Genomic DNA, 27127 nt, shown 5'->3' with positions numbered 1-27127 from the left:
ATTGTTATTACCCATAAATAAAGTCATTACTGTTTGACTGCAAAAAGGTTTTTACAAAACTCCACTTCCAAAATTAACTTTCTTTTTTATTAAATCAAGTTTAAAAATGTTCACTGTATAAAAGTCAACAAGGGTTTTAACAAAAGCAAAATATATCTTTTTATACAATATATGTAATATATTAGCAGCAAATTACTTCTGAGATTAACCTTTATGTTCTTTTAGTTATATTAAAGAAAGCAAAAACAATATGTATTAGTATGGAATGTCAGCTAATCCACTCTTTAATTCTGTGATTTGGGCCTTCCAGTATGATTCTCACTAATGAATACTAAGAACCAGTTTTGTCTGAAAGTAGAGAAGCAAAGTGGCTGTTAGAATGTCTCACTACTACTTCACAGTCACACATATCTTTGAGAATAACAAATAAGCACCATACAAACAGGTCTGTGTGAAACTAAATTTTAAAGGGTAAGAGTGGCCAAGCAGACCACTTAGCACTTACGTCTCACTTTAAAAACATAGGGACATATAAACTTTAATCAGATCAGGTAACATTCAATCCCATTTGCTTATCCATTAAAAAAAAATCTTAGTAGAAATTGTCATTACCTGACAAACTCCATGCATACAGAGTGTGTATATACACAAACAAGCCTATTAAAAACATCTTTGAATTCAAATGAATGTCTAAAATGAGCTGAAGCCAAAGTCTCTCATTTAAATATATATATAGAATATAACTTTACCAACTAGAAGTCTCTAATTAAAGTTTTTTCCTACCTGATCAGAAATTCTGGCAATTGAGAATTCTGATGACAAAAAAATCTAGCTGCCTCCAGCTTACAAACAACTACCTATATTTTAAAAGCTTCCTTTGGATTCTTTTACTTTAGCATTCAAGATCCCATTCTGTCATTCTAATTAACTGGCTCAGATGTCAGGTTTATATCAATTACATCTTTCAGAACTGGCTATTGTGAATTATGTCAATGGAAGAAATTGCACCAAATTTTAAAGGCAAATAAGGAAAAATTCAATGTGTACTGTTAACAAGATAAAGTACAAGAATTCCCTTTTCACCATTACATTAATAAAATACAATCCTTTAATGCTTTTCAAGATAACATCTTAATTTTGTTTTTTAACTCTCAAGAGAATGTTTTTAGAGCATCCACCTTAATTTTCAATTAAACTAAAACAGTAGAGTGAATTACTTTTATTAATATACAAATCAAGTTATCAAAAGACGACTTCATGTAGTCTTCCCCTTAAAGATGGCACTTGCAGGAACAAAAATGTGGAGCTGTCTACAATTTTCAGATGTTTACTTGAAATGATTCTTCAACAGCCGTTTGATATTGGGTTTCCTCATCTAGCTGAAGATTCTAAAAACAGTAATATTGTCAAAAGGAAAAATATACTCCTCTACTTAATCACACATCTTGATATATATTACATACTATAAATACGTCAACAGTTTGTCACAACATATTAAACATAAAAATGTAATCTTTAAGTATCAAATTTAATTTTTAAATTTAAGTTCAGTCAATTCTTTAAGAATAATAAACGGGGAAAATCAAAAGAATATTTGAAGGAGGGAAAGATAGCTTAATGCGTTCATTGGTGGTGGAGAATGGACACTGGTGGAGGGATGGGTACTTGATCACTGTATAACTGAAATCCAAACACGAAAGTTTGTAAGTCTACAACTGTACCGCATGGTGTTTCACTAATAAAAAAGTAAAAATTTAAAAAAGAAAAAAAAAAGAAAGATAGCTTAAAAAGACTGAGCACGGGGCTGGAGCAATAGCACAGCAGGTAGGGCGTTTGCCTTGCACGCGGCCGACCCAGGTTCGATTCCCAGCATTCCATATGGTCCCCTGAGCACTGCCAGGGGTAATTCCTGAGCGCAGAGCCAGGAGTGACCCCTGTGCATTGCCAGGTGTGACCCAAAAAGCAAAAAAAAAAGAAAGAAAAAGACTGAGCACATGCTTGCAGGAGGTCTGAATTCAATCATGAGCCCACATGGACGCTGGGCTAGGCCAGGAGTGACTCCTAAGCACAGAGCTCTCATGTATCTTTAAATCACAGGAAGGGATCTTTAAATTGCTCCATCTTAAGTTATACTAGGTCCTTAGTTTATACGGGGCTAGCTTTTAAAATGGGCCGGAGCGATAGCACAGTGGGTAGGCCGTTTACCTTGCACGTGGCCGACCCGAATTCGATTCCTCTGTCCCTCTCAGAGAGCCTGGCAAGCTACCAAGAGTATTCAGCCCGCACAGCAGAGCCTGGCAAGCTCCTCGTGGTATATTCTATATGCCAAAAAACAGTAACAAGTCTCACAATTTAGACGTTACTGGTTCCCACTTGAGCAAATCGATGAACAACGGGAGGACAGTGCTACAGTGCTACAGCTTTTAAAACAGGCTTCCCGGGGCTGGAGAGATAGCACAGCGGGTAGGGCGTTTGCCTTGCACGCGGCCAACCCGGGTTCGATTCCAAGCATCCCATATGGTCCCCTGAGCACCACCAGGAGTAACTTCTGAGTGCAGAGCCAAAAGTAACCCCTGTGCATTGCCGGGTGTGACCCAAAAAGAAAAAAAAAAACCCACAGGCTTCCCGGTCCTCATTCACTACTGGTCAAAGTGTCACCTGGTTCAACCTCTATGGAATGCAATATGAAAATTTCTCAAGAAGCCAAGAATAGAGCTGTCATATAACTCAGAGACAGCATTTTTCTGGGACCTACAAGAAAAAATTAATTTCAAAGGATATATGCACACCTGTGTTCATTGCAATGCTTAGTACAATAGCCAAAATATAGAAATGACCCAAATGCCCAACTACAGATAACTGTGGTATATAAACTGTAGCACTGTCCTCCCATTGTTCATCAATTTGCTCGAGTGGGCCCAGCAATGTCTCCATTGTGAGACTTGCTGTTACTGCATTTGGCATATCGAATACTCCACGGGGAGCTTGCCAGGCTTTGCCATGCAGGCGAGATACTCTTGGTAGCTTGCCGGGCTCTCTGAGAGGGGTGGCGGAATTGAACCCGGGTCTGCCTAGTCAGCAGTGTGTACGGCCAACGCCCTACGTGCTGTGGTATTGCTCCAGCCCATGGTATATAAACATAAAGGAAAATATCATGTAGCTATAAGACAAATCATGTAATATGCTGCTACATGATGGAACTAAGGGGTATCATGCTGAGTGAAGTCAACCAGCAGAGGGCAGCTATAGAATGATCTCTTTTATATGTGTGATTTAAAGATACACAGGAAGGGAGCAATAGCAGACTTTCCCTCCCTTGTTGGATGGTGGTGATGGGTTCGATGTTGAAAAGACACATGCATGACATTAACATTTAAGACTACTGTAAATCACAATACCTCAATATAGATTCAAAAAATTAATAAAGTAAAATAGGCCTCCCTCCTGGGCCAGGACCGTATAGGTAGTAGTACCAGGTGCTTGCCTTGCCTGAACCCAACTTGGGTTTGAAGTCCCATATCACATATGGTCGCCTGAGTACTGAGCAAGGAGTAAACCAAGTACCATGGAGTGTGGCCCCCAAAGCAAAAAAAAAAAAAAAAAGTAAATAAAAATAAGTTTCTCAGGGTCAAAGTAATAGTACATAGAATAGCACACTTGCCTAGCACACAGCCAAGCCAGGTTTGATTCCTGGCACCAGATATGGTTCCCTAAACCCTGCCAGGAGATACCTGAGCAAAAGGCCAGCAGTAGGACTTGAACACCACTGGGTGTGGCCCAAAACAAAAACAAAATTAAAAACAAAAATAAACAACCTTCAAATGTCTCAAGGACAGAGAAACAGTACAGCAGGCAGGTAGAGCACTTGCCTCTGCATCCCATACAGTTCCCTGTGATGACCACGAATGACCACGAGGAGTCATTCCTGAGCACAGAGCCAGGAGTCAGATTCTCACATACTAGTTATCGGGAGAATCTATTAAAGTGGGTTTAACACGCAACTCACAACATGAGAAATATCTGTTGTACCAATTTTACTTCTTTGGAAAGTATAATTTTCCCTTAAATCTGGAATTTTCATGTGAAGTATCATTTGTTAATCTGTAGCTTTGTCTTTCTACATTAGTACTCTCTCTAGTATAAGAGGTGAACAGGAAATCCAACTTTTATGACTTCTTTAAACCAGAGATAACTTGTATCATTTAAAAAAAAAATTTTTTTTCTTTGCTTTAGGGTTAGGGAAATGGCTCAAAGGCTGGAGCCTGTGTTTTGCAAGCCCCAAATTCCCACCTCCTCCTATCCACAAAAAAGACCTTGTTCTATATTCATTTAGTGTGGTACAGTAGCTTGCCTTAAAATTCAAGCCTATACTGAAAAGGTTTCTCTCCCTTCTCCAACACAGCGGGCAGTGTTCAGTCTCACTCCCTCTGTTGCTTAGATGGCGATGGGGAGATGGGGAGTGAACAAGGCCTCTGCATACAGTGCGCAGGCTCAGGCCAGGAAGCGCTCTCTGGCACACGAAAAGGTTAATCTGGGGTGGGTCTCCTCTTTTTTCTTGCCATAACCAAGCATTCCACAGGGCTGCTCTGGATTGGGGTCACTCCCAGCAGTGATCAGGGAACCTACATAGTGCCGAATATCAAACACGGGCCTCTAACAGTCAAAGCTTATGCTCAGTCCATTAAGCTAACATCTCCCCGGTCTCTGAAAAGGTTCATTTTTAACTTCAATATTTTAAAGGTGTTTTGGTCATCTTAATACACTTACCACAAATTCTCCATAATCAAACTGATGTCTTTGATTTAGATGACTAACGAAATTTCTAGTAATCTGGCTAGGATCTCCCCAAGGAAGAGACACACAAATAGGACAGGTCTACAAAAAAAAACAAAAACAAACAAACAAACAAAAAAAACACAGAATATTTTAAATTAAAATGGTAATAATAAAACTAAACAGTACAAAGTATTAAAAGTATTGAAACAATACAAACTTATATTATCAAAACCAGCTACACAGAAAGCATTTCTACGGGTCCAATTTTATGACTAGTTACATCACTTTCTAACAAAACTACCTTAGATAAATAAGATGAGCCTAACATAAGAAAATAACGAGACCTTATATATTCTACTTAAAAACACCAATTATATAAGAAACACAAAACCCGGTCTTTACTAATGCCAATTATAATGCCACGTCACTGGTGAGTGACCATTTTCCTGTCTTTATCTCAATTTCAAACAACTGCGGTATAATCAGATTATTTCCATTCATAATTTAAATTGTATCCTTAATATATCTTTTTAAAAAGTGAACAGATGACATACATACTGAAAATAAAAGGATTCTAACCAAAGTATTTTATACTGAATACAAGAGGTAAATTAAAATTGCTATATAATATTGAGCAAAGAAAATCTCCTAAGTTTTTCCTGAAGAAATCTTTGGCAGAGAACTTGCGGCTGAAGGGAGGGGGAGCAGAATAGGGGAGTGGGTCAGGGAATGGGGGACTGAGCTCCTCTCAGGGTTACTCAGGGCTAACTCTTGGCCCTGTACTCAGCAGTCACTTCTGCTGGTGCTGAGGGGACTATATGCAGTGTCCTGGACTGAGCCACTTTACTCCCTCAACTCAGGCCTTTGTTCTTCTGGCTCAATTTGTTCATTTAATAGTTCGACTCTTTTCCTAATAAACAAAGCACTATGGCACATGAGACTTTAAGGCAGCATTTCTTAGCTGAGGGCTTTTTATCCCGGATATTCCAAAGGAGTCTCAGATGAAAAAGATGTGTAGGGAGCTTGGGGGGAAGAACGGGACGGGACATGGTACAAGACTTACGAAGCCACTCAGTAAGACAGGGAAGCCTCAAGAAGAAAACAAAGTTGTAAGGGGGCCACAACTGGGAAAAGATTGAGCAACTATACTTTAAGGGCATTCTCAACTAAGGTACAGTCTTTCACAATGTTTTTCTAAAACATTCACATTAAAACTGCTCTGAAATATCTACAACCATCACTTAGAGTATTTTCCTTAGATTTCTGAAGAAAATCCTTTTACGTTAAAATGAACAGGCTGGGACTGGAGTGGATATGGCACCTGCCTTATACACGCCTATCTTACGCACGCAGCCGACCTGGGTTCGATCCACAGCATCACATGATGTGGTCCCATGAGCACTGTCAGGAACAATCCCTGAGCACAGAGCCAGGAATAAGTCCTGATCACTGCCAGGTGTGCCCCACCGCCTCCACCCCCAAATAACACCAAAATGCATAGGTTAGCTTATTTTCGCCTGGTTCCATAGTTTTAAAAAAATCACCTGTAAGAGTTATGTTCCAAATGAGGAACTGCAAAATCATTAACATAATACTTGGTATTCTGCACTCTGCTTGAAACTTTTTTTTTTTTAAATATTGATTTTCAGGCAGAAAAATAGTACAGAAATCAGGTGCCTGCCTTGCCCGCAGCCCACCCCAATTCAATCCCAGTACCAGAATTGAGCAGTCCCTCTAGGCACCACCAGGAGTGATCCATGAACAGGAGTCAATCCTTAGCACAGGCAGATGTGACCCTGCCACCACCTGACCCCAAAGGCAGTGTCTTACTGTGACTGGAGAGGTAGTTCAAGGGGCTGAGCACAAGTTCCGCACACAGAGGCCTGGGTTTGCTCCTCAGTGCTATGGCCCTCTGAACACCTACAGGTGCAAGCCCCAAGCACCAAGTCAGGAATAGCCCTGAGCAACACCACAGGTGGCCCCCAAACCAAAAAAAGTGATTGTCTGAAATCCTAAATATCTTGTTTTTGTTTCAGTCATTTTTTTTTTTTTTTTGCTTTTTTTGGGTCACACCTGGCGATACACAGGGGTTGGCTCTGAACTCAGGAATTACTCCTGGTGGTGCTCAGAGGACCATATGGAATGCTGTGAATGGAACCCAGGTCAGCTGTGTGCAAAGTAAATGCCCTACCCATTGTGCTATCGCTCCAGCCCCACAGTCATCATTTTTTCTTTTGTTCACAAAAATCTACCTTATTGAACTAGTGAAAAAGGATTGGTGCTAGAACGCTGTATGCCTTGAACTTAATGAGTAACTTTTTAACTTTGTAATTCACAGTGATTTAAGGAAAAAAAAAACTGAAAAAGAAAAATACTACCTTACTGAGAATCACATCCAAATTTAAATCTTTCTTTGTCATACACTCATGAAATGATTGAAAATAAGAAAAGTGTTTTACACATCTGTACTTACCACAGGAACTATCTGAAATAGGTGATTACTGTTGCAATGATCCAGTAAACGCTGTCTGGTAAAATTTGATTCTTGACATAAGGGACACTTAAAGGTTGGATGCCCAGAACTATGAAACAATTTAAAACAAAGTTTACTTAATTTGAAAGCATAATATTCTCTTCCATGTTTGGGGCAAGATTCTCTCATCTTGAAAAAAACTTTCAGTAAACGACCTATTACGTGTTCCAAATTTCCAAACATCAGCGCCCCTGCCCCCTCCCCCCAGTCTAATAAGCTTTTTCACGGTGCCTCTAGGCCCATGGTAGGGTAGTCTTATCATGTAGTCTGGCCTAATACATAATAGGAAAGAAATCTTCCAGGCCCATCATAACTTTCTTTACTGGAACTCTTTTCTTCGGTTTGTGGTCTGTTTAAGCAGAGGTAAGCAAGACCCAGACTCTGGGCTGTAAAAGGCGAACAAAATCATATTATCTAGTCTTGGTACAGGATGGGCAAACACCGATGCTTGCATGGATGGCTGGCAGTCTGCTTGCCTGTCCAGTATGGTCTACAAGTTTTATTATTAACACCCAAATGGGTCTTGAGAGAAAAACAGCTCGCACCCCTGTACCCATATTCTAGAACAACAGAAAACCAAAACCAAACCTAGCTGTTTCCATTTATTAGTTAAGTACAAACTACTGACCCGCCATCCCAGTTTTCGGGCCATGCCTGGGGGTGCTCAGGGCTTATTCCTCGCTTTGTGCTCAGTAATCACTCCTAGCAAGCTCAGAGACCCTTATGAGGTGCCAGGAATCAAACTGGTTAGCTACATGCCAGTCAAACACCTTACCCACTTATCTCTCTGGCCTCAGGCTCAAACAATTTATCTTTAACTTAACCCAATCTCTAGGAATCTAGCAAACAAAATTCATAGAAAATTGAAAAAATAAAAAAAATGGTTATCAGAATGATCAACATTTAAAACACATTTCAAGGATCATGAATCCTAGGTTTTAACACTTCTATCGGGATATTTCAATATTGACAAGTCCACCTAAATTATGAATTAAAAAAAACTACAGTGAAACTGAATAGGCAATTTCTAATTTCTTCCTTCCCTCTTCCCACCTTTGGGTCAGACCCAGTGATGATCAGGGGTCACTCCTTGCTCTGCACTCAGTAATTACTCCTGGCAGTGTTTTGGGGAATCTTGGGGATGCCAGGGATCGAACCTAGGTCTGCTGAGTGCAAGGCAAATGTCCTACCTGTTTGCCTGTACTATCTTTCCAGCACCCATATTTTTTAACTTTAAAATCTATTATTTGCAAGATCACTGCAGGAATCAGTCGGGATGGGAGTGTGCAAAAAGTAGATAAAGGACCAAACATGATAACCTTTCAGGGTCTGTATTGCAAACCACAATGCCCAGAAGTAGAGAGTATGGGGAATATTGTCTGCCATGGAGGCAGGGGGAGGGTGAGAAAGGGGGGGTATACCGGGGATATTGGTGGTAGGGAATGTGCAATGGTGAAGGGATTGTAACCCCAAAATGAAAGCTTGTAACTATCTCACAGTGATTCAATAAAATTAAAAATAAATATTTTTAAAATAGCACAGCGGGTAGGGCGTTCGCCTTACAAGCGGCCAACATGGCCAACCCTTAGTTCGATTCCTCCGCCCCTTTCGGAGAGCCCAGCAAGCTACCGAGAGTATTCGATATGCCAGACACAGTAACACCAAAGTCTCCAATGGAGACGTTACTGGGCCCGCTCGAGCAAATCGACGATCAACGGGAGGGCCTTTACCTTTTTACCTTTTAAAATAAATAAATAAAATCTATTGTTTACTAACATAGCAAAAATTTCAAAAGTTTACCTTGTATTCTCTTGATAAGTTTCTGTGTTATCAGATGTGGACGTTTCGCTCCTATTACTTAAAAAGCACAGAAGGGGAGGAAAAAGAATACTTAAATAAACCCATATCATATAACAAATACATAAACTTGAATTGCTAATGCAGACCAATCAGAATGTTTTAAAAGTCTTAACTTCAAATAGTTCTAAACTACTAAATAACTGGCATTACTTATCAAATGAATTCTAATTTTAGAGCTTATTATGTGTAAAATTAATTTATGCACAATTAACAATCATCAAGTATAGAATTCTGTGTCACATTTTTAAAATCGACAGCACTGCTTATTTCCCAAGTCTTTTAGATTTTCAAATGAAGAGATTCCAACCTCCCTCTGCCTCAACTAGTGGGCTTTGGAACACTAGAGAAGAATTAGAGAACTTTTAGGTTTGTAACTCGGATACAGTTTGAGGCTGTAATCTCGGAAGTGCACCTGGGTTTAAGAAAATACTCAGCATTCACTATGTTCCTATTTTCCACAAAGGATTAAGGCAGCTTTAGAACACCGAAAAATTTGATAGTTTCCTTCAAGCCCCACGTCAGAGGCTCAATTATTATATGCAGTACTGGAGAAATCAGGAGCAAATGGAGAGCAATCCATATGGGGATAGCATCACAAAAATTCATCAATGTGGTGAATGGGAGAATATTAGAAATCAGAAAGATAATCGATGGGAAAAAAATACCACACAAGGTATACTGTTACATCTCTATGTAAGTTGAAAGGATTGCCAAACTTTGTTGAGTTGTTTATTCATTTTTCTTTTACAGAGACAAGTGGTATGATACTATGTTATGTACCTACCAGTCACTCATTTATCTTCTGGCAGGCTGATAACAATTTCCAATAAAGCTACACGTACAAAGTAAGACCAGTATACAAGACATAGTGCAACAGTAGTTCCTTCTCTGACCATAACAATGCTCTCTCATCCTATACATCCTAAGCTAGGAAAGCAACCAAGCGTCCCTGCTTCCAAGCCCAAATAAGAGAGCTAGCTCAATGGGCTGAACACATATTTTGCACCTAGGAGGCCCAGGTTTAATCCTTAGCACTGCAAGGTCCTCTGAGTACCACCCACTAGAATTGACCCCAAGCAGAGCAGGGAGTGCCCTAGCCAAAAAAAAAAAAAAAACTGAAACATAAAGGTTTTATTATTATTTTAAAAAGAAAATAAATACTAAACCACAATACAGTACAAATATTAATCTGTCTCTTCTGGCAAAGATAGCATTTTAACAAGGAAGAGTAAAAACCAATTTTAAAATAAACTCAAAAATTCACATGTGGAATACAAGGAAACAAAAAAAACAACAGACAAAGGAAACCCTTGGATACTGATGACAGAAGTGAGGTTATCAGAAGGGGCTGTGGGAATGAATGAGAGGTTCAATGACTGTGATTAAAGGATTTTGGTACTTTGGTGGTGGGCCTGGTATGATAATACACATCGTATCACATGCATGTTGAAGAAGTTTGAATCTGTACTTCTAAAATAAAATGCTATAAAGTTGCCTCAATTAAAAATAAAGACTCACTATTGGAAACACAAGAGCAGATGACTGGTTAAAGAAACTCTGGTATATCTACACAATGGAACACTATGCAGCTGTTAGAAAAGATGAACTCATGAAATCTGTATATTAAGTGGATCAACATGGAAAGTATCATGTTAAGTGAAATGAGTCAGAGAGAGACAGACATAGAAAGGTTACACTCATCTGTGGAATATAAAGTAACAGAAGAGGAGACTAACACCCAAGATCAGTAGAGATAAGGACCAGGAGGTTTGCCCCGCAGCTTGGAATCTGGCCTCACATGCTGGGGGAAAAGGCAGCTCAGACAGAGGAGGGAACACCAAATAAAGGGTGTTTGGAGGACCCACTCGGGATGGGAGATAAGTGCCAAAAGTAGACTATAGACCGACCACAATGGTCACTCAATACCTCTATTGCAAACCACAACGCCCAAAAGGAGAGAGAACAAAAGGGAATGCCCTGCCACAGAGGTGGGGGGAGAAGGGGGGGGCGCAGGGGTGGTGGTGGAAGGGATGCTGGAAATCATTGGTGGTGGAAAATGGACACTGGTAGAGGCATGGGTACTCAGGTTCAACCCGGGTTTGATCCCAGGTATCCCTCGAGAACTGCCACGAATAGTTCCTGAGTTCAGAGCCAGGAATAATCCCTGAGCAACACCAGATCTGGCCCCAAAGTCAAAAAATAAAAAGGCAATAACTTGGCTGGAGCGATAGCACAGCGGGTAGGGTGTTTGCCTTGCACGCAGCCAACATGGCCGACCCAGGTTCGATTCCCAGCATTCCCATATGGTCCCTCGAGCACCGCCAGGAGTAATTCCTGAGTGCATGAGCCAGGAGTAATCCCTGAGCATCGCCGAGTGTGACCCAAAAAGCAAAACAAAAAAAAAAAAGGTAATAACTTAAAAGTTGGGAATATGGCTAAATTATAACTATATGTGCAGGGGTATATGAGATATTGAATTAAATTACTGGCACCCCCTTCAAAAAAAAAGCCTCTGATTGGTTTGTAAAAGCAGATATAAAATTGTTAGGAGATATGAGATGAGAAGATTTCAATAGAAGTCTAGGAAGTGGTTCAATGATCAAATTTTCAATGGCTGAAAGAGTCACTGCATAAGACTCCAGGCACGCAAAATTCCTGAACACCACTGGAAGAGGCTCAAGAGCACTGACTTGAGCTGCATCCAGCCCTCCTCCAACACTGCCAGATACAGTCCAAAAACATGCGAAAAGATTGTTTCAACAAAGCACTTTTTGTTAGTGACTAGAGACTGAATATCTCATAGGAAGACTGAAAATACAGTAGGGAGTCAGGAACTTAGGCCTTGCAAGCAGATGACCCTGGCACCACATACATTCCCTCAAGCACAGTCACTCATGAGCACAGAGGCAGGAATAGCCTCTAAGGACTGCTGAGTCTGGTCCAAAACACAAAAGCCAAGAAGAAAAAAAAGAAAATTTTAGTCATCAGGGCCAGAGTTAGTACAAAGTAAGTCATTTGCCTTGTATGCAACCGACCCAGTTTGATCTTGCACACCACATATGGTCCCCAGAGAAGCTGAGTATGGCCCACTCCCCATTCAAATAATAATATATTTCACTAGATAAAACTTTTTTTTTTTTGATGGGGAGCCATACCAGGCATTGCTCAGAGGATACTCCTGCCTTGATGGTTTGGGGGTAATCATGCAGTGCTATGGTTTTGAAAATGGGTCTTCCACATGCAGAGGATGTGATCAAACCCTTAAAGCTCTCATCCTGGTCTGCAAAACTACTCTCCTATTTTTGCAGGAGATGGGGGCTGGAGCATACCTGGAAGTGTTCAAGGTAGGTATACTCCCAGCACTGCTCTGGGAACCATGTGGTGCAGCGACTGACCCCTGTACGCAGAGCCCGCATGCAGTCCAATGAGCAACCACCCTAGCCTCCAAACTTATCTCAGGTATGGGGAAAGGATCTGAACCATACCCAGTGGCTCAGGATTTTTACTCCTAGTTTGCTTGGGAAGCAGGCAGTGCCAGGTATGAGCCTGGAAGCACTGCATACTAGGCAGGCACCTCAATCCCTTCTCTCTCCAGTCCTTCAAAACTTAATTTTTAAAGTTAACTTTGTCATCTTTATCTTATATTTTGTACATTATATATTATATGTGTATACAAACACACACACATACTTACACACAAATGTACATTACATGTATAGTTCTAAAACAAACACGCATAGGTCTTTTTCCCTTTCTGGAAAAGCCTGTGTTCTTATTTAACTCTCTTTCCCCTCATATCTCCTAAATTTTCTTTCAATACAAACTATTTTGTTTCACTTTTAAAAATATGCATATACAAAATGTACATGCTAACTATTTTCAATGACCTTACTGATGAGATATACAATCACAAAACTTCTGATTTAAGCATTTTAAAGCCAATGTTGTTACTTCATTTTCTAAATTTTATTTTTGGTTTTTGGGTGACAGCAACATGCTTAGCTGGGAAGGGGGGGAGTTGGTAGGGGTGTCTTGGAGGTGCATGCAAATATGGGACCAAATTCCAGGTCTCCGCATTGAAAGCTTGCACTCCAGCCCTCTGAGCTATCCCCCTGGTCGACTCTCAAGTGGCTTCTCTACTACTTTCTATTACAATTCTCTATTTACCATAATTCAAATCACCCCATATCATGCCTGGTCTACACGGAAGCCTTCTCATTTCGCCCACAAAAAAACATGAATGAGTTATAACAAATAAAAATCTATTTCTGACACCATACCAAAACAAAGGGAAAACATATTATCTGATGTAAAAGAAACATTCAGTAAAATGCAGCCTAGACAAAGGAAACAAACCTTTAAAAACAAAACAAAAACACTATAACCACCTACATTGATTCTAAAAACTCATGTGCCTAAAATCTACAACTTAGACAATCTGGCAAAAGAGTCAGATGCACACTTTTTTTTTTTTAAATTCCACTAAAGAATCTGATTTGAGAAAGACTCTTCTTGTGTGAGGTGCTGGGGATGAATACATTTTCATGCATGTCAAAGCTGGTGCCACACCACCAAGCCACATGCTCAGCTGGGTTTCCGATTTGAGTGTAAGTATTTAAAGGGGGGCAGGAGAGATACCACAGTGCGTAAGGCCTGGCACATGGTCAAGCTGGGTTCAATCCCCAGCACCAATGCAGTCCGCATTCCTCCCAGCACCGTCAGCAGTAAGCCCTCAGCAGTCACGTGTGGCCCCAATCCCCCGCCCCCCCCCAAAAGGTGTATGCTCAAACTTCTCAACTATCTCCCCATCTCAATGAGTTTTTGAATGGGAGAACAGGTTGTTTTTCTAGGTGGAAACAGCAGTATCATTTAAGGCCAATTTCAATTAATTTAGTCTCCAAATGCTTGTGTCATCAAGGATTTGAGGGAAACAAAACTAATTCTAAATTTATATGAACAAAATATGAGTAGCAGGAACTTTTTTTTTTTTTTTGCTTTTTGGGTCACACCTGGCCATGCACAGGGGTTACTCCTGGCTCTACACTCAGGAGTTACCCCTGGCGGTGCTCAAGGGACCACAAGGGATGCTGGAACTGAACCCGGGTCAGCCGCGTGCAAGGCAAAATGCCCTACCCACTGTGCTATCACTCCAGCCACAGCAACATTTTTAAGAAAAATTTCCTTATCTGATATTAAGACATTATTAAAGTCATAGCAATTAAGATAGTATAGTACTAGATAAATGAACAAACAAGCTGAATAAAATAGAGATGTGAAGGGCAGAGGTGTTATAAATCAATGGAGTGAAAAAGTCCTTGAGCCAAGGGTTGGGGGCAAGGAGAACAGGGATGTTAAGGTGCTTAACAACACATATGGTGCACAAAGTATTGCCAGGAGAACCAGTATTAGTACCTGAGCACTGACAGGTGTGACCTAAAATAACTATATCAACCTAGGGTAGCACTGAAGCACTGTTCTCCCATTGTTCATCAATTTGCTCGAGCGTGCACCAGTAACGTATCCATTGTGAGACCTGTTACTGTTCTTTTGGCATATCGAATACACCATGGGGAGCTTGTCAGGCTCTGCCGTGGGGGTGGGATACTCTCGGTAGCTTGCCAGGCTCTCTGAGAGGGACAAAGTAATTGAACCTGGGTTGGCCGCATGCAAGGCAAACGTCCTACCCACTGTGCTATCGCTCCAGACCAACCTAGGGTGCCGGGAATGAAACTTGAAACTTCCATCCGTCATTTGCAAGGCAAGCGCCCCAAATGTTGCACTGCCCCTCTTGCCCTCAGCCTGCTCTGAATCAGCATATAAAATGGGTCTGCTCTCATAAGTTACTTGAAAGTCAAGACCAGAGTTCTGGGGCTAGAGTGATAGTACAGTGGGTAGGCATTTGCTTTGCATATAGCCATTCCAGGTTCAATCACCAGCTTCCCCTATGGTCCTCTGAGCACTGCCAGGAGTAATTAATTCCTGAGTGCAAAGCCACTGCCCTGAGCATCACCAAGTGTGGCCCAAACATCCCCCCCCCAAAAAAAAAGGGAATAGAACCTTATGTTTTGCAAATTGAAATGTTGAAATGTTTATCAAAGCTTAGCAGCAGACCCTGTTCAATCACCGGCATTCCATACTGTCCCCAAAGAGCACCAGGAATGATCCCTGGGCAGAGCCAGAAGTAAGTTCTTAGCACCACTGGCTGTGACCCAAAACCAAACCAATCCAAATGAACAAAAAAAAGACCTTTTATCAAAGCTTTTAGAAATAACTTTCCCGGTTATGTCTGACTACGTATAGATCTTGTTCACTCTACCATCACACTCAGATTAAGCCAAATTAGCAAAGAAAAATTCTGGAAGAAAAACTTCATTAGGTAGCCTAAGCACAGCAGGGTATGGGGGGATAGAAGAATGGGAGGGGATGGTGGAAGGGGGAGAGAGGGGGAGAAGGAAGAGGGGAGGGGAGAAGAAGAGAGAGGGGAAGGCAGAGGAGGGAAGGAGGAGGAGAAAGAGAAGAGCAGGGGAGGGGAAAGGAGGAGGATGGGCAGGAGAGGGGGTGAGGGGGAGAGGGAAGGGAAGGGGAGGCGAGAAGAGAGAAAAACCTTTAATAACCTGCAGTAAAGCATTATTTAGGTTATGAAACCTAAACTGAAAATCTTTTGGACTAACTCTATATAACTTGTTCTATACTTATGTTTACGTTATTAGTTTCTTGCTGTAAAAGCCTATGGGCAAAATCAGTATTCTTTAATACAGGAATGCTAGATTTCTTGTGGAAACCACTGTACTTATAGTACCATAGATGTTAATACATGTTGTAATTATTTACACTAACTACTTGAAGCTGAGGGACTCTAGATATGTGTGTGTGTGTGTGTGTGTGTGTGTGTGTGTGTGTGTGTGTGTGGATGCGGGTGGGGGGAGAATATACATACATACACATATATAATATATATATATATATATATATATATATATACGTGTGTGTGTATTTGACTACAAACAGAAATCCTATGTATGGGTATCTTTTGCTCAAGATCTCCCCTCCACTTTTTCCATGCTCTATGTTCTGAAACTGACCTGTATCAACAGGTTCCCTTCTCTGCTTCCCAGCTGGATGAGCCCAGCAAATTTGGAGGGAGAAACGAGGAAAATTAGGATACTGTTTCCTAAGCTTTCTTCCCCGCATGATTGTCTTGAAAGGCTACACCCTTCCTCTCTATGCCCTCATCATAGTTTGCTTCCTCCACATTCTGGTATCTAGTTTCTCCCCCATCTGTTTTCAGAGGATATCGACTGATTCCTTGTGATTTATTGTACCCTACCCACACCGTATACCCAATATTCTTTGCAAACAGTGCTTTGCAAAATAGTCCTCGAACTACCAATCCAAGTATACTATCATACCATGCACTGTTATGATAGTATTTGCTTCCTTAATATCCTGTATATACAATGATATCTTCATTTTCTGGTTTTTGTTTTATTTTTAAATAGGGAGCTGGGGCTGGAGAGATAGCACAGCAGGTAGGGCGTTTGCCTTGCACGCAGCCGACCCGGGTTCGATTCCCAGTATCCCATATGGTCCCCTGAGCACCGCCAGGAGTAACTCCTGAGTGCAGAGTCAGGAGTAACCCCTGTGCATCGCCGGGTGTGACCCAAAAAGAAAAAGAAAATAAATAAAAAAATAAAAAGTAGGGAGCTCCCCAGAAATGCTTGGGGTCCAGAAGTCTCTACCAGCAATAATGCCCCAGCATGTGAGTCAGGCAGATGAGGTGCTACTAGTGCTGCAGTGTTCAGGGGTTACCAAGGCTACCTGGTGATGGTGCTGTAGGGACCATTCCTTGCATAACTCTGGGTCTTGTATACGTAAAACATGCTACACCTCTTTGAGTGAAGAGCTCAGGCCCCATCTTTAAATAAATAAATAAATCGTTTCCTTCCTTTACCAGTTCCTTACTAAAAATTCACAAACTATTTGACTAGAGGCCCACTATAGAGGGAAAACAAGACAAACTAATATGCAAAGTTCTAGTCAGGGGACAAAGAATAGTTCTACCCAGAACAAACATTAGTTGTTATTGAAGATTTTACACAGTAATTTATACTTGGTCTAATTCTTCAAAGAAAAGAAAAAGGCCCATCAGTTGGCAAAGGGTTTGTTAGAGTATGGGAGAAAAGATAAACTGGTAGAAGTACAGCGTGATTGTGATGATAATATTTACCAACCAAGTTATACACTTTACCATATTAACCGACTTCCTGAGTCCCAACTCAAGTATGATATGGTCACACTACCTCCCATACTTTAATAGATGAAAAAAATTGAGATGCAGTTTCTTGCCACAGTCACACAATGAGTGACAGTTCAGGCAGTTTGGCTCCAAGGCATTTTTTTGACCACTAGTTATACTGCATCTTAATGATGGCAATGACACATCATTTGATATGATGATACAATAATTCAACATAGCTGAGGTAGAAAATGCAGTAACAGATAGTCAAGGGCTGTATTTGAGTCCAGGGTTTGAGTCCCCATATATAATAATACCTGGAAAGTCTAAAAGCATTCTGCAGACTAGGCTATCAAAAAAATAATAGAAATAGCAGTTTCACGTTAGTAGGGAAGAAGTCTGATTACAGTATCAGAATTTAAGGAGGGGTGAATTATTGAAAATTAACAACATGTGAAATGAAATACTATTGAAACAAAAAAAAGGGGGGAGGAATATCGAGTTCAAATAGATTAGGACTAACTAAAAATTTTAAGGTACAGAAAACATCCTACTTTTGGGCCATTTGAGTGTTATGTCACTACTTTTATATTTTTATTAGTTTTGGTGCCTGGCTATGTTCAGGTCTGACTGCTGGCTCCATGCTCAGGGATCACTCCTGGGAGGTGTCAGAGGCGTCAGCGGACTATATGGGGTAACAAGGATCACAAATCTGGGTCGGCTGCAGGCAGAGTAAGTGCCTTACCAGTTGTACTCTTACTTCAGAGTCTCATCATTCCACTATTTTTTTTTTAACCACATCTGCATTTTTGCCTTTCTTCTGCATAAAACACATGGGGGAGCAGAAGCAGACAGGACCCATACCAGTGGCACTCAGGGTTTATTGCTGGCTCTGTGCTCAAGCATCACTCCCAGTGGGCTTGGCCGACCATACGGATGCTAAGGATCAAACCAGGTCCATCACATGCAAGGTAAGCTTCCTACCCACTATACTATCTCTCCAGTCTCTGAACTCATCATTCAAGTCATTATTGAAGCTTCCCTAGCTTTCAAATAGCTTTGTTGCCCCCTCCCCCAAAAAGACTTCAACTTTTATCTATTTTTTGTTCAAAGGTGCAGTTTAGAAAAACTTTAATTATTTTTTTATTATTTATTTCTGGCCACACCGGGGGTGCTCAGTGTTGACAGGTGGATGGTCACTCCAGGAGTTAACCTCTAGATTAACTTTTAAATAATGTAAGTTTAATTATGAAGTTGATCTCTCAGATGCAATCTGCATGAAACAAGTATTTGGCAACTTTTAACACATACACATAATTTACATGAAATGAAAATCTGGCAACTTAAAGACAACGCACACATCCCACAAAAGCCACAATTGAAATTTCAACCATAAATATTCTCCTTTTTTTAAGAATAAATATTGCTTACCTGCTCCCTACTGAATCTTGAGAGATCTTAAAGTTTGGAATAATAGAAGAAACACCATATTCATCTTGATACTTCTTACAAGATTTGTAATGATGTCTCATGCGATAGAATTTAATCTGCAAATTATTAAAATGTAATGACTTTTAAAACTTTTAAAATTTGTTATCGTCAATAAAAGATTAAATAGGTAACTAAGTACTATTTAAATACGATTTTAAGACTAACTAATTTCATTTTTAAATAGAAACTACAAACCAGGAATAAATTTCTATCCATTAATCTAGAGACAATAGAGAAAAGTCCATCTATACATAAACTGTAAAAACCGTTAAATAATTTTAAACTTGAAACAATACTACTGACAGAAGAAAATAAAACTAAGACTGTTTCATGGTCTCGAGCATTTTTTTTTTTTGGTGGTACCAGGAACAAATGCAATGCAGCTGGTCAACCACTGAGCCACATCCTTCAGCCCTGTGCATTTTTTTTTCTTTAACCAATGCAGAATTAAAAAGTGTTAGAAAGACCTTTTAAAAGGTTCCCAGATTAATACATTTTCCCTTTTCTCACTGAATCTATATATTAGAGACAGAATTTTCAAAACCTGTATCTTAGTTTCACTTATTGTCCTGTCAGTTAACAACTTTCTCAAAGAGATAAAAAAGCTTGCATGACTTGAATCAATGAATGATATGCAAGTGATTTTACTTACTGTTTACTTGCTACTTGGAAGAAATAGTTATAGAAAATCCATAAATACAAGGCTACAGCTGACCCACACCTCACCATTTCATACCTTTACCAAAGACAAAACAAAATGCAGAATGGATAATGCCATTTATTTGCCAGTACCTGATCTATGTATTATTTAAAAACTAGTCTTCTGCTAAATAAGTTTTTTAGATAAACACATGAAACATACAAAAGAGAAGCTGGAGTTTTTTGACGATGTAAATCTTAATTGACTCATTTTTACATAAAAATCGGCAATGATGGTACGTTCAGATAAATGATCTAAGAGTACAATTGTGTTAGACTATGGTTTGTCACTCGGCTCATTTAATTAATTTTAATAATCAATGCAATAAAAGTAATCAATGAATGATTACTTTGAGAAAAATACCATGAGAAAAGTTCAGATATCTTGTTATCTTTTAGTTTCGGTCTTATAATTTAGTTAGATCTATAGCCAGTTATATGCTTTTTTTTAAAGAAATCAAGGCTTCACAATTGCAAGGCATGCACTCACAATGGACCTTTGACCTTTTCCCCCCCTTTTCTTAAACCAATTCAAAATAATAATCCTCTTCAAAACAACAGCAAGAAATTTCAAGGAATTTCAGATTACCCTGAAACTTGACTTTAATAAAAGAGCTATGTCACGTTTACTCTACCTGTTTTGCACAGCATCTGCAGCTACCAGAAAACTTCCTCATGATATTTTCAAGGTCTAAGGCCCGTTCAGGACATGCTCTCTCTCTTCTAGTCACATTTCCACGACAGAGGGGACAATGTATTCCGCTCTCTCTCATTGCAGTCAGGAAACATTTTCTACAAAAACTAAACCAAATATTTGTGACATGTTAACTAGAAGAACCAGTTTACAAGAAAGAAAAAAAGTACTCTTAAATTCTATGATTAAACATAAGTGGTTATGGTGATATATTCATGCTAATTAGGCTATCCTTTAAAACAGAAATCTCAAGTTTAAAAAGTAAATATTTTTCTGAGTATTAAAGTAAATGTACTAGACCAGTAAACAAAAAACTATATACTGAAGTCTGTTTTACAATTGGGGGCTGGAAGGGGGAGGGGGGAACGGGACTCAGTAGTGCTCAAGGGCTGCCAGGAATTAAACTGTGGTCTGCTGCTGCATGCATGCAAGCTCCTTAATCCTGTACTGTAGTTCCAGCCTGTTTTAAAATTCTTTAATAATACAGGAGCCTGGGCTGGCAGTGCAGCAGGTAGGGCGTTTGCAGACAAGCCAGGTTCAATCCTCAGCATCCCATATGATCTCCTGAGCATGCCGAGAGTAATTGCAGAGCCAGGAGTAATCCCTGAGCACTACCAGGTATGGCCCAAAAACAAAAACAAATATATAGGATCCAGAGTGATAATACTGTGGGCAGGTTACTTGCCTTGCAAAGCCTGGGTTCAATCCCTAGCACCTCAGTAGGTCCCTGAACCCTGCCAGGAGTGATCCCCAAGCGCAAAGCCAGGAGCAAGCCCTGAGCACCACTGGGTGTGACCACCACCCCCCCAAAAAATATATTAACTTAAAATTATATAAAAATTGAAACTGAAAATAGGTGGAGAGATTAGGTTCCATTTGCCTGAGGGAGGTCTGGCTTTGATCCCTGGCCTGCTTTATATAGTCCCCTTAGAACCTCTGGTAGCCAGGTGATAGCCACCAGTACCACTGGATTTGAACAAAGAACAAAATGAATGTTATTATAAAACATCAGAGAAAGCACAGTACAAAGGAATACAAGATCATAATAACTTATTACTTTGTATCCTATTATTTAGTAGCTCTGCAATACTTTTGTTTTTCTTGGAGAGGGGCATGGGCTCTCCTGTGGTGCCTGAAGGCCATGCAGTGCTGGGCTCCCCACCTCACCCCAACCCATCCATGCTGGTATGACATCTGGTCCTTTGAGCTATCTCCCCAGCAGCGCTGGCTGTGTAATCTCAGCCAACATACTTAACATATTTCATGGAAAAATGAAAGAATAGACATTGGCTTTTGTTTCAAACTGACATACTTAAAGATGTTCCATAAGACATAAACAGGTCTACAGGGCCAGAGTGATAGTCCATCTGGTAGGCCAGCCTTACACAAGGCTGTTCGATCCCTGGCACTTCATATGGTCCCCTGAGCCCACCAAGAGTGATCTGATCTCTGAGCAGAGTCAGAAGTAAGTCCTGAGCACTGCCAAGTGCAGGCCAAATATATATATATATATACACAATAGAGGAGCATACAAACTGATTTGGGAAATTCCAAGATGAACAAAGCTAGGAAGATTTCCCTGCCAAGAAAAATATAAGTGTGCTCAAACATATGTAGTTAAGCTTCCCACAATAGTGTATTATGAAACATAATTTGAGAAATGTCTATGAATTTTCCTTCAAGCTCTCAACATCTGTAACATCAAAAGCAACTCCCCCACCCCTTGGTTTAGAGCCACACTCAGCTGTGCTCAGGGCTTACTGGGGATGAGGAACAATATACAGGGCCAGGAATTGAACCCAGGTCAGCCGTGTACAATCCAAGCACCTTACCCTGTATAATCCCCAGCCCTACAACTAACATTTTCATTGCAAACAAATTCACTAAATCTTTCTTTCCTCCTAATCCAAACAATGACTTTCTTTCAGAAAAAACAGATAAGCCTTGCTTTTCAAGCTGGTGAATCTTGCTCGTCTGTTTCTTTGTTTGCACTTTGTTTCCACTCTTGAGAAGACTGTTCTCCCTTGAACATACAGTTCTCCCTTTTTCTCCCCTCTTAACCTTTTTAAGAAAGTTTCAATAAAAGCTATTTTATTTAAAAACACACATACACACAAAACCAGATAAATCAGTGATCTATATCTAAGATCTTATAAGTATTTACTCCAAATCCCTATACATCTACACATCAATCAGTTCAGCAATTAGGCTGAGCTGTATTATAAAGAGCAGTTTAACAATATCACAATCTGATACTCCTGTCTATCAACCAAGCACAAAAAAAAAAAATCACTTTTACCTTTTAAAATCAACTTCAAAAAAATCAACATCCTCATTCGTAAAATAAAAAAGTATAGTTAATAGAAATGTTTGCTGAATTAGTAACAGTATAATACTTACTGTGGTATTTGTGACATAAAGGAAAATGCTCCATAAATACCAGTATCACTAATAATAGCATTAAAAGTGATTACCAATAGACCATTAATTTAACACTAAAAATTCACCACAGAGAACTGAACCTACAGAAGGCAGGGTGCCTGGCCTGCACATGGTCAACCCGGGTTCAATCCCCAGGCCCCAGCAAGAATAAGCCCTAAACACTGCCGGATGTGATCCCAAAACAAAACAAACTGAAACAATTCTCTATAAACAGGAATCAAAAAAAGTAAACAAGACAGATGCCATTTTTATTTAAAAACTAATTTAAAAAAAACTATACCCCTAAAGCATCTAAGCATTTTTACTCTTAAAATCTAGTTACCTCAATCAAAAATAGTGAAATTCCAGATTTTCTAGAATTTCTAATAAATAACAAATAAATGGATTACACTCATCTGTTTAAAGAGAAAGTAAAATAAGCTTAGAATTCTTTTTTTATATTTTGGGGTTTTATTTGTATATATGGCTAAACTGGCATAAATTAGAGGCTATGACCAGCATGGGATAGCCAGTGCTCAAAGAACCATAGCATAAGGGACAGAAACCAAGGCTCAAGCAGGCAGAACTTCACCCCATAAGCTATTTCCCTGGCTCACAAAGGAACTTACATAAAAAAGAAAAAAGAAAAACCAGGGAATGAGATATGGCTCATAGGGACAGAGCATGCATCTGGCCAGCACCACTGGATATGGTCCTGATAGCACAGCAGCACTGGTCCAAGCAGTGAAACACACAATCAAGTCCCCCATTGTCAGGCCATAAAAGCCAAGCTAAGTATTGATGAAGGTGCCCCCCCACCACACCCCATACATACATACATAAAACAAGTCTTACAGAATTTTTTTAATGATTACTTATAGGAGGGCTCCTATAAGTATATAAGGGCTGGAGTGATAGCACAGCAGGTAGGGCATTTGCCTTGCATGCGGCCGAGCCGGGTTCGATTCCTCCGCCCCTCTTGGAGAGCCCGGCAAGCTACCCATGGTGTTATTAGAAATGCCAAAAACAGTAACACGTCTCACAAAGGAGACGTTACTAGTGCCCACTTGAGCAAATCAATGAACAACAGGACAACAGTGCAGTGCTACTTACAGGAAAATAAGACTGAAAGGTCATTTTTTTCTTAACTTTTTTAGTGAAGAAAGGTATTGACCAAAAATCTGCTAAAATGTGAGAGGAAATGGGGGCAAGAGTGATAGAACAGCAGGTAAGGAGCTTCTCTTACACACACAGCTGACCCAGGCCCAATTCCCAGCATCCATCCCACATGGCCAAAGTGACTCCTGAGTTCAGAGTCAAGAGTAACCCCTGAGCACCATCAGGCATGCTGCTCACCACACCCCCCCAAAAAAAAGAAAAATAAGAAAAAAAAAGAAAAAAGAGGAGAAGAGAAAAGGGGGTAAGTATGTGTTCAAGAGAGAACACAGGCTTCTTTAGAGTGGGAATAAGCAAGCAAAGAAACCAAGACAAGCAAAAGCTCAAAAGGTTGAGACACATTTTCAAGCGAGAACAAGGCTTAAAGAGCCCTAGCAGGTCATTTTAACCAAAATAACAGTAATAACAATGATGATGATGACTATAACCAAGTTAAAAAAATATTGGAAAACTGAGTAAAAAGTGTCCATATTAAGTTTAAGAATACTGAATAAAGAGTTTGACAAAGCAAAGATAGGTCCAAGTGAGAGACTAGAGAGTTAGTGCAGTGGGTAGGGTGGTTGCCTTACACGTAGCTGACCCAAATTCAGCCCCCGGCATCCCATATGGTCCCCTGAGCCCTATCAGGAGTAATTTCTGAATGCAGAGCCAGGAGTTACCCCTGAACAATAAGGTAAAGGTAAAGGTAAAGGCCCTCCCGTTGATCATCGATTTGCTCGAGCGGGCCCAGTAACGTCTCCATTGGAGACTTTGTTGTTACTGTGTTTGGCATATCGAATACTCTCTGTAGCTTGCCGGGCTCTCCGAGAGGGGCGGAGGAATCGAACTCGGGTCGGCCATGTTGGCCGCTTGTAAGGCAAACGCCCTACCGCTGTGCTATCGCTCCAGCCACCCCCTATCCACCACCTGCCCAAAAGCAAAGTAAGGACAAGTTCAAAGTGTCTTAATGAAAGAGTTCCAGTCCACATGGACTGGAAAAAAAAGATCTGAGTATGAAAGGATGAAACCTAGGTGCCTTGAACATGGCCTAGTTTAATCCCAGACACTAGTTATGGTCCCTTCAGTACCACCAGGAGTGATCTTTGGGCACAGAGCCAAAGCAAGCCCTGAGCACGGCAGAGTGTGGCCCCAAAATAAAAACAAACAGAAGAATGAATATAACTCAGAAAATGGAAACTATACTATGGAAAAGCTAGTGTCATCTAACACAATACTGCCTAAGCAGACACACAAAAATGAGCAAACTGCATTTTTATTTTTATAAAGATGATAATGATATACATAGTCATACACTTATTGTTAAAAGTCAGGATAGAGGGGCCGGAGCAATAGCACAGTGGGGAGGGTATTTGCCTTGCAGGCAGCTGGCCTGGGTTCTATCCCCAGCATCCCATATGGTCCCCAAGCATCACCAAGAGTGATTCCTAAGTACAGAGCCAGGAGTGAACTCAGAGCATTGCTGGGTGTGATCCAAAAACTGGAAAGAAAAAAAAAGTCAGGACAGAGGTTCGAGAGAGCGCTCAAAAGAGTATGTGGTGTGCTTTACGAGCTGGGAGACCTAGGTTTGATCCCTGGAAACACACGATCCCCAAGCACTGGTAAGAACAACCCCTACAAACACAGAGCCAGGAGTAGCCCCTGAGTGCCACAGGGTGAAAAAAACCAAGAAAATAATGGGAAAGAATACCTACATCTAACAGGGCTGGAGCGATAGCACAAGGGGTAGGGCGTTTGATTTTAATCTAACTGAAGGACAAAAAAGATAAAATTTAAAAAATACTGCCCGAGAAAAAAAATGATAGCAAATTTTATTAACAGTCCTAATCCAGAAGAGAAATCCAGAAGAGAAAGCTCAATAATCCTAAGCATATCTTTGTATGAGGAAATCCAAGGTTTAGCCTCACTGGCTGCAGGGAGTACCTCCTGAGAACTGAGCCAGGACCACTGGCATCCCCCAGCCACTCATGGGGGCTGGAGTGATAGCACAACGGTAGGGCGTTTGCCTTGCACGCAGCCAACATGGCCGACTCGATTTCGATTCCTCCACCCCTCTCAGAGAGCCCAGCAAGCTACCAAGAGTATCCCGCCCACACGGCAGAGCCTGACAAGCTACCCGTGACGTACTCGATATGCCAAACACAATAACAACAAGTCTCATGATGGAGACGTTACTGGGCCCGCTTGAGCAAATCAATGAACAACAGGAGGACTGTGACCGTGACTGTGACCGTAAAATAAAATAAAATAAAGAGTAGGGCTCAGAGATAATATAGAGGTTAGACAGTTGCCTTGATGCCACTGAGGCTAAGATAATGTTTTGAACCCCAGCACCAATTATGGACCCCCAGCACTGCCAGCTTGGCACCTGACTATACAGCCAGGGGTGTCTGAGCAATCAGGTGTGACCCTAAACCCCCTTCAATAGTCCTTAACTCAACAGAAAATACAGGGGGGAAGTAACTTGGGGGTGGGGGGGCGGACAGCAGTCAGGGGATCACACCCGGCGTTGGGGTTTACTCCTGGCCCGAAGCTCAGGGATCACACCTGGCACTGCTTGGGGATCTGTACATGTGGTGCTGGGGATGTGAACCAGATGGGCCACATGTAAGACAAGCCCTCTACTCACTGTACTATAGCTACAGCACCTATAAGTTGTATTTTTTTAAAAGACCAAGATTAGGGGAGAAAAAGAGGGTTGGGATGTACACTCAAATAGATATACCTCCCAAAGCAATATCCTGTATTAGTTATAGAAGGAGTCATGTTTAAAAGCATAAATTTAAGGCCAGGAAGATAGCTCAAAGGGCTGGAGCATATGACTTGCATTTGCAGACTCAGCTCAATCCTCCTCCACATGGTCCCCAGAGCTGCCGGGCAGCATCCTCTCCCACACACACCTCCCATCCTGCCCAGCACCACCGGGAAACTTTTCTCCTCAAAGCTTCAATTTAACCCACAAAACACACCATTTTATTACAATAATTACTTTAATCTTTATTCTTATATTCCCTGGGCAAAATACTGAGAAAACATAACAAAATACTCACATTTTCAGTAAGGATAGTGTGCTTCTATCTATGTTTAAAAGAGGGGGAAAGGGGCATGGGTGTGAATCAATTGTAGAGCACTTGCCTTACACAGATGAGTTCAAGCCATAGAGCCAAAAAAAAAAAAAAGGAAATAAAAGCCAAAAATAACACTGTAGCACTATCCTCCCATTGTTTATTGATTTGCTCCAGCG

General features: G+C 40.6%; 1 protein-coding gene across 1 annotated transcript in view; it reads right to left on the bottom strand.

The window, feature by feature from the left end:
- Positions 1–60: 60 nt before the first annotated feature.
- RNF138 (ring finger protein 138) overlaps positions 61–27127 on the bottom strand; it is a 34622-nt gene continuing 7555 nt past the window's right edge. The window contains exons 3-8 of the mRNA XM_056138026.1: positions 20231–20396; positions 18837–18952; positions 9110–9166; positions 7250–7358; positions 4768–4875; positions 61–1388 (exon numbers count right to left, since the gene is read on the bottom strand). Coding sequence (XP_055994001.1) covers positions 1320–1388; positions 4768–4875; positions 7250–7358; positions 9110–9166; positions 18837–18952; positions 20231–20396 — 625 coding nt within the window. The 3' untranslated portion in view covers positions 61–1319. The remainder of the gene's footprint in view (positions 1389–4767; positions 4876–7249; positions 7359–9109; positions 9167–18836; positions 18953–20230; positions 20397–27127) is intronic.

The sequence above is a fragment of the Sorex fumeus genome, unplaced genomic scaffold (genome assembly GCF_029834395.1).
Source record: "Sorex fumeus unplaced genomic scaffold, SorFum_2.1 ptg000128l, whole genome shotgun sequence".
Taxonomy (NCBI): domain Eukaryota; kingdom Metazoa; phylum Chordata; class Mammalia; order Eulipotyphla; family Soricidae; genus Sorex; species Sorex fumeus.
The sequence above is the reverse complement of the archived record's forward strand: the minus strand, read 5'-3'. Positions and strand labels throughout refer to the sequence as shown.